Source organism: Puntigrus tetrazona, chromosome 5 (genome assembly GCF_018831695.1).
Source record: "Puntigrus tetrazona isolate hp1 chromosome 5, ASM1883169v1, whole genome shotgun sequence".
NCBI classification, from domain to species: Eukaryota; Metazoa; Chordata; class Actinopteri; order Cypriniformes; family Cyprinidae; genus Puntigrus; species Puntigrus tetrazona.
The window spans coordinates 4,923,723-4,931,222 of record NC_056703.1 but is presented as its reverse complement, the minus strand read 5'-3'; the positions used below and the strand labels follow the sequence as shown (position 1 = coordinate 4,931,222).

General features: G+C 39.8%; 2 protein-coding genes across 7 annotated transcripts in view; one reads left to right on the top strand and one right to left on the bottom strand.

Moving 5' to 3' along the window:
- si:dkey-112e17.1 overlaps window positions 1-3,896 on the top strand; it is a 20,627-nt gene extending 16,731 nt beyond the window's left edge. Inside the window, exons 6-7 of the mRNA XM_043239098.1 lie at window positions 1-219; window positions 1,240-3,896. The exon at window positions 1-219 is cut by the window's left edge and continues 6 nt beyond it. Coding sequence (XP_043095033.1) covers window positions 1-219; window positions 1,240-1,821 — 801 coding nt within the window. The 3' untranslated portion in view covers window positions 1,822-3,896. The remainder of the gene's footprint in view (window positions 220-1,239) is intronic.
- chfr (checkpoint with forkhead and ring finger domains, E3 ubiquitin protein ligase) overlaps window positions 2,690-7,500 on the bottom strand; it is a 15,205-nt gene continuing 10,394 nt past the window's right edge. For 4 of the 6 annotated variants that reach the window (XM_043239099.1, XM_043239103.1, XM_043239100.1 and 1 more), the window contains 7 exons: window positions 7,356-7,475; window positions 7,189-7,272; window positions 7,031-7,101; window positions 6,143-6,230; window positions 5,847-5,954; window positions 5,643-5,715; window positions 2,690-4,811 (listed from right to left, as the gene is read on the bottom strand). In XM_043239099.1, coding sequence (XP_043095034.1) covers window positions 4,769-4,811; window positions 5,643-5,715; window positions 5,847-5,954; window positions 6,143-6,230; window positions 7,031-7,101; window positions 7,189-7,272; window positions 7,356-7,475 — 587 coding nt within the window. In that variant the 3' untranslated portion in view covers window positions 2,690-4,768. The remainder of the gene's footprint in view (window positions 4,812-5,642; window positions 5,716-5,846; window positions 5,955-6,142; window positions 6,231-7,030; window positions 7,102-7,188; window positions 7,273-7,355; window positions 7,476-7,500) is intronic. The other 2 variants (XM_043239104.1, XM_043239105.1) reach the window with 1 other exon arrangement.

The window sequence follows — 7,500 nt, the reverse complement described above, 5'->3', positions numbered from 1 at the left end:
GAGCGCTTCCTGAGACACAGCGACACGGGCCCCAGCCGTCCCTTCGACTGGTCCACTCCAGTGCAAGCGCAGAGCGGTCAGGCCGGATCCACGAGCAGCACACGGCCGCGAGCTTGGAGCGTCCGAACCTTCCAGGATCTCCTCCCTCCTCTTCCTCAGCTCCATAAGAAATGGTGCAGCTGGAACTCTACCAGCCCTTTCACCAAGCTGGTGGACAGCGTGAGTATCGACCCGCAGAAATATGATTGAAAGTTCATCAGTGAGAGATATTTAAGGAGCGTGTGCTTTTTATGCTGCAAAAAAAAAATAGGGTTATTAAGTATATAAGGATCGACAACCTATCATAAATGCGCTCATATTAATGCCTTAAGAGAACACTTTAGAATTTGATTACGACTTTTTCCTCAATATATTCTTCATTTGCTGCTTATTAATAGTTGTTAAGGTCAGTTATTTGGTTGGAATAGGGATGTAGAATAAGGGATTAATATGTGCTTAATTAGCACTAATAAATGGCTAATATGCATGCTAATAAAACTAATAGGTGTAACTGTAAAATAAAGTATAACCATGTCTTCTTCATCATATCATTCATTATAATTTGTTCTTTAGCACTCATTTCATTCAAGGTCACTAACCTTGGTGGTTTCAAAAAATGTTTTTTTTTTTTTTTTTATTCTTACACACACACGATTTAGGATTCTTTAATGAATACCGTTTATGTCAGTTATACATTTACAAAATAATTAATTAAATGTCCTTGTCAAATAGAAATAATAATTTGTAAAAAATAAAATACCGTTTAGTATACTTCAATATATATTTTTTTTATTTATTTATGTTTATTTGCAAAAACCTTTTAAAACGTGATTTTAAAAAAAATATGTTTTTTATTATTTATTGTTGTCAAGTTTTAATTTAGTCATTTTTTTTAAACGGTCAAAATAACTCAACTGCAGTTTGCTTTGAGAATAATGGCAATGAAAAAACACGATTTTTGAAAAAGCAGGTATTTTGCAAATGAACTCTTCATATCAAATTATTAATCATAGCAACAAGCTGTCTTTAAACCTAAACTGGAAGTTTACTCGGACAGTGTTTCACTTATCTACGGTATATAAATCACATCTTGTGCATATTCCAAAACTCACCGGACCTGTTTCTGGCTTCCTTTTTCAGTTTTGTTTGCTTATAGTAATGAAAAATGAGTTGTTTTGTTTGTTGCACGTTGACACTCAGGGACTCCCGAGCACCGCTCCAGACTCCGGAAGGGGAAAGGTCCTGTCCGCCGGTGCCACCGGCTGTCAGTCGGACTCGTTCACGAGTAACGCCTCTTACCCCTTGACTCAGCCCGGTCAGCGCCAGCGCCGCCTCAACTCCACCAGCAACCTCAGACGCTCCCGCTTCACCGCTCCCTGCTTCGGCCTGCTCTCCGGCGCATCCGAGTCCTCCAAAGCACACGCCAACGGAACCACGGCTCCAAACGCGCTCTCGGACGCCGGCAGCGGCGCCCCGGCCGGCCAGCTGCAGGTCAAAGGTCAAATATCAAGCGTTGAGGACGACCACGTCACCGTGCCGGTGTTCGCCATCTCAGAAGAGGAAGACCGACAGCCTCTAGTCTCCGCGGAGAAGCCTCTGCGGATGAACGGACAGATGTTTGAAGGCACAAAGATGCCTCTGCTATCCCAAGCTCCCGGCGTCCAGCCGAGCTCCTCAGCGAGGGCCGCGCGGCGGCGGCGGCGCCATGGAAACGCAGAATCCTTCGACCTTTTCGTGTTAACAGTGACTCAGAAACGAAGTCCGCCGGTGATGGTCACGTGACCAAACCAGCCAATAAATGATCTCAACAGGACTGAATATCAAATGGGTTTATGAATATTGGCGTGAACGAAAAATGAAAGCACTTATTGTTCTTTGCGTTCTTGTATCTGCACGTTTAATTCGCTAAGTATAAAAGCACCGTCTAACAGTGCGTTACCTGCAAATGCATGTAAATGAGAAACGTTTAACCAAGATCACTTAATTTTTCTACTCACTACTGAGAGTTTCGAGCTGTAGATTGTTACTTTCATTATGAAATTCCATGTATCTGCTCTACGAATAATACAGCTTGTTCTAATCCCTTTGCAAGCTGTAGACGACCAATTAGCTGGTCTGCTAGAAAGCTGCTTGGCATCTCGCTTGACTTCCACATGTTTTGTAATTCACTATGGGTCCAATACACATTTTGTACTGTTAAAAAGTAGTTAGCAAATCATATATGAATGGAAATTACATATATTGTTATTTCTCAAGGGACATAACCACTGAAAATTTCATTTGGACTCGTCTGAACTCTGTTCAACGAGTCCTTTTTAATCAAGTTACTGTTTTTCATCTATCACTTACTATGTGCCTTGTGGCCATCATCTATGCTGCTAAATATGCACTGACGCGATACCTGAAATTGTGTATGCAATCATATTTTTATAACGTTTCATACCTGTTTTCTTTATGGTGTGTTTTCCTGAATGCAGTAATATTTTCAACTGTACTGATTTTGATGGATTATAAAGGGAACCAATCACCGTACAGACATTTAAAATGCAGTAACTAACATTTAATGCAAATAAAACATTGTATAGATGTTGTGTGGCGCTGTTTCATTTCAACCATTGCAGAATATGCATAGAAGGAACGGAGTCGAATATATACGAATGTAGTTTTTTATTATTAGTGCAGTACATGAAACAGGGTTTTAGTCTCAGGTTTATTTCTAGGCATTCAAAACATGAGGCACAGCAAGCGCTAATGCGACTATAAAATGTTAACAGTGCTTTCCAACAGTTACTCAAAAACCCGAACACATTTCTTCTCCATCTGAAGCCCCAGCTTAAACTTTGAGGTAGAATTAAACACCCCCTTTTCTGAAAGTAAGTAAATATTTGCAGAGTATATCTCCCTTTCAATAAATGCAAAGCAGCCTCCAAAGCGTCTCTAAGATTCAGGACCACTCCTGATTAAATCCCACAACCCTTCCTGCTTATAGACCCGATTCAACGAAGCTAAAATCATCTTTAAGGTTTATACAAGAGCCCGTACGTGGTTTCAACAGAAGGTTCGTCGGTCTATTGGACATAAAAACGTTTAGGGAGATGCTAGAAAGCCACAAATCTTTTGCATACCAGTTAAATTACAATTTGGGGAAAGCTGCATCTAACAAATGCAACGCAATGGAGCTAAATAAAGGTGAAAAAAGCATTCGTTTCCAATACAAACTTTTAAATGAACGGCAGGGTCTGTTATCCTGTAAAAACGCAACATTCACTAAGGAAGAAGTGTTTGTCAGCTGCCATTAGGTCAATGTGTGAAGTTTTAGTGTGCCGAACTCCTCCGTTAAAGCGCAGTAGAGGCTGGCGAGGGATGTAGAGGATTGACCTCTATAGTTGGAGGAAGTCTAATCTGAGCCTCTGAAGAATGCTGTGGCGCGAGGAACAACAGACCCCAAAAACAAGGCCGAAAAGCAAACATTTTCAACAATACTTCACGTTCGATCTAACAGTGACGCAACATGTTCCCTGCAGGACTTTTGGACATACTTATCACAGCGTGCACCTACTTTCAGGAGCTATTTATGCTTTCGATTTTTTTTTTTTAAATGACGCAAATTAAGGTTGAAGTGTAAAATGTTAACTTTAAGATTTTTCACGTGGCTTTGATGCTTAACGGCACATTTTAAACACTGCCTGTGGTAACCGCTTCGTGGATCGCATTGGCTTCGTTAAACTTTTAAAAAAAAAAAAAAAAACTATGGCTAAAACCAATGTGGTTTACAGAGTTGAACAAGAATCAGCTGAGTGTTACAAATATACACCAACTGAAATAAAACTTCTCGGGGAAGACGGGAATAAGAAAAAGGAAAAAACTTTCTAGCCCAGAAATACAGCTCTAGCCTAGTCAGAAAATACTGAAATATTTAAACAGCTATTATATGGCATTGCCGCCTACCTATGATATCACCGATCCTAAAAGTGAAAGAAAAACTATAATCTCTTCGTACAGAGGACAATGCATGGAAAAGCATCATCCGGTGCTTAAAAACTGGCCTTGTTTGCAAAAGCAAAAACTCCGTAATCGTAACGAGATGTGCAAAAGCATCTAAGCCTTTATTATACATCAGATTCGACTTGATTATCCCCTGCAGTGCGATATAACCCATAGTCTCACAGGCCTTCAGAACAGGCTGGAGAGTGAGTGAGAAATAAACACCTCGTCTTCACATGGCAAATAATGCAAATGCTCAATACTTAATGTGTGCACGGTGCATCGTCCCTTTTCAGAACATACATTTTTTCCACATTCTCAGTAGCATTGAAATGTCTTAAGCAGTTAATAATAATAATAATAATAGTGAAAGGACATTAAAATGGAAGTAGTATGTGACATATGCAAAGAAAGAGCACTTAGGCACCGTAGGTTAGTTGTATATTTTGTATATCGTATAAGGCTGAAGCCAAATGTCTTTATGCGCGAGAAGGTGATTTTTACAATTATAAGCAGAGCTGAGGAACGAAAGCACAGTGGAAAGAAGTGTGCATACTGAAAGTGTGACGGGCGCTCCGTCAGGAAAACCAGCGTCCGCTTCTACACACGGTGCAGATCCAGATCAGACGTCTCCATGCGCTGAGCCCATACCTCGAGGACGATCGATCATCATCATCTGATTGACTTTGCATATGTGAAGTTGCCATCTAGAGGAGCGCAGAGGTATGACCCCGGTCCTCCGGCTTCAGTTCTTAAAACGGGTCTGCTCACACACGTGGTTGAATTTCCTGACAGAGAAGAAAATATGATGATGATGAGGATTCAGAGTTATGATGGAATGTCGTCTATATTATTGAGCAGGATTACGATCATCACCCAGAGGGACGCTTTTAAGACCAAGTAAAGAAAATGTAAGGAATGAACCGAACAAAAATGATCAATGAGGTCTCTAAACGTAAATGTCTTGAGCAACGTTTATATATATATATATATATATATATATATATATATATATATATATATGTCTGGTTTAATGAGAAGTTAATCAAAATAAAGAGTTTATGATTAAAAGAAATACAAGTGTCTGCCAAAAAAAAACTCGAAAAAAAATGGTCGTTCTTGTTTTAAGTATTAACGGACTAAATTGTGTTTATTCATCCCCCGCTTTCAGAGACGAGGCTTAAGCCTAGTCCTAGACTAAAATGTAAATCTAAGCCGTTTCAACCAACGGTGACTGGTTTTAAAACATATAAGTGCCTTTGTTTTATCTTAACAGCAACGCTTTTCCCTAAGACATGTATTTCCTTATTGAACTATGCTCTAATCGCGGATTGGTTTAAGCCTCGTCTTTAAAACCCGGGCTGTGTGCTTTTAACTTTCACCTTAAATAAACTAAAAGACTAATTAACTGTACTTTTACACGAGCCGAAGGTCCTTACGAACAGGTTACGTCGCGCTGCAGACTGACGCTACACATGTGTTCATTAGCTGCCCTCTGTTGTCGGAAATAAGTAGGACGCGCTTCACGGCGCGGACACGAGGAGGGATGGATGCGTGTGACGCTTCAGCAAACAAAATCAGGCCAATAAAGTGAGGCAAGAAATGAATGGCTGTCTTACAGAGCGTGGTGTGCTTTGACTTGAGTCCGGCAGTTGCGTCCCCAGTAGCAGTTCGGCCTGGCACTCACAGAATCTGTGTGCAAGAAAAACAACAACACATTGCTGCATGCATATTATTATTGAATTCCGCATTTTATATATTTGGCCTGACGTCTAGCAGCAGCGGGGAATTAAACACAAACTAATACGACTGCGCTACTTTACCAGGCAGGTCTGATGCGGGGATATGCTCTCTGTATTTATACGCCAGCTCTCTAAAAGTGCGAAGTCCGCAGCAGTAGCAGAGGAAAGAGCTGGCAGTGATTCTGTAATCTGAAACACACGAATGATGATGAATTAGCTGGTGTGCATGTTATTTTTATAGAAGACGATTTGTAGTCGCGTTAGGAAATGCTTTGGGATCCGTGGCATGGGTATAATCTGCTGAATATTGCGAGTTTCTTCTCTTGTATCTAACTTCAGTCTGTGCCTGATGATCAAAATGACCGAAGCGCAGTTACCAGAGAGCTGGTACAGGCCCTGCTGTACGGCCTGAAGCGCTTCCTGCAGCATGTGCCTCCAGCTCATTCCTCGAGACGTCAAATAATTCTGCCACAGAAAAAAAAAGAAGCAGAAACCAACAACATTTCTGGGGCTGGGTTTCAACGTGGAAATGGAGCAAATGCATTTATAGCTTGGTTTAGTTCAAGACAGAAAAATGGTATTTGCCATGTCATTCTTAGTTTCTTACTATGAATCATTAGGATTAGAAAAGTTAGAAAAGACAGTGCAATATTTTTTGTCCTATTCATCATCAATGTGATATCAGATTTTTTATTAAAGTACTAGAACGGTTCTCCTTAACTCCTATCAACATAGTTTGAGGTTTAATACATGTCTTTAGCACAAACAAAAGTTTAATAATTAAAGATAAGGATTTGTTCAATTTTCCAGATGCTAACAGAAACTATTAAAAAATAGTTTACGTCAATGAAATAAAGCTGAAGTTTAATTTAATTAATTAAATACGAGGGACAAATATTTCATTAAAAAGTAAATCTGTGAGAAATGTTGCCTTGGCAACTGACTGAAATAAATCAGGTTTAAATAATTAAAATAAAAATAAAATGAAAGCTATACAGGTGTATTCAATGGATAATAAATATACAATAAATAATTATATAGTATAATTCAACTGCTAAAATTAAAATAAAAAGCGAAAAATAAATAAATAGTATAATGCAACTGCAAAAATTAAAATAAAAAGCAAAAAATAAATAAATTATTAAATAGTATAAAGCAACTGCTAAAATTATTAAAAAGTATAAAAAATAAAATTAAAATTAAATACTAATACTAATACTAAAATAACACTGATCCCAAAGTATCTGCAAACAAACTCTACACACCTGAAGCACTTCAGACTCATACTGATTGCCATTAAAAACTCCATCCAGACATTTATCGTTAAGGTTAAGTTCTGTGAGGAGAAATAACCATGATCGTTATAATACAATAAAATATTACAAAAAAGTTATACAGAAATCTGAACCGCTCAGAAACCTACCGCTGAAGCGCGCCAGGCATCCGTGACAGCCGATCCTCTGACAGCCCCAGTACACATGACAGAACGCTTTCTGGCACACCATACCTGCTCACAGGAACAGACAACAAAGCATCAGGTGACTCCGGGAGGCAGGAGCGCACTGACGGACGGGTGTCAGGATCACTCACAGTGCTGCGGAGACACCTGAGGGGGGAGATGCTCGAAGCGGCGGTCAGGCATGGGCTGCAGGCAGCAGGAGCAGATGAGGTGACTGCCCTGAGGAGGACACCTGAACTCCTGAGGAGCTGCTGCAGGAACACAAGCATTTATCAA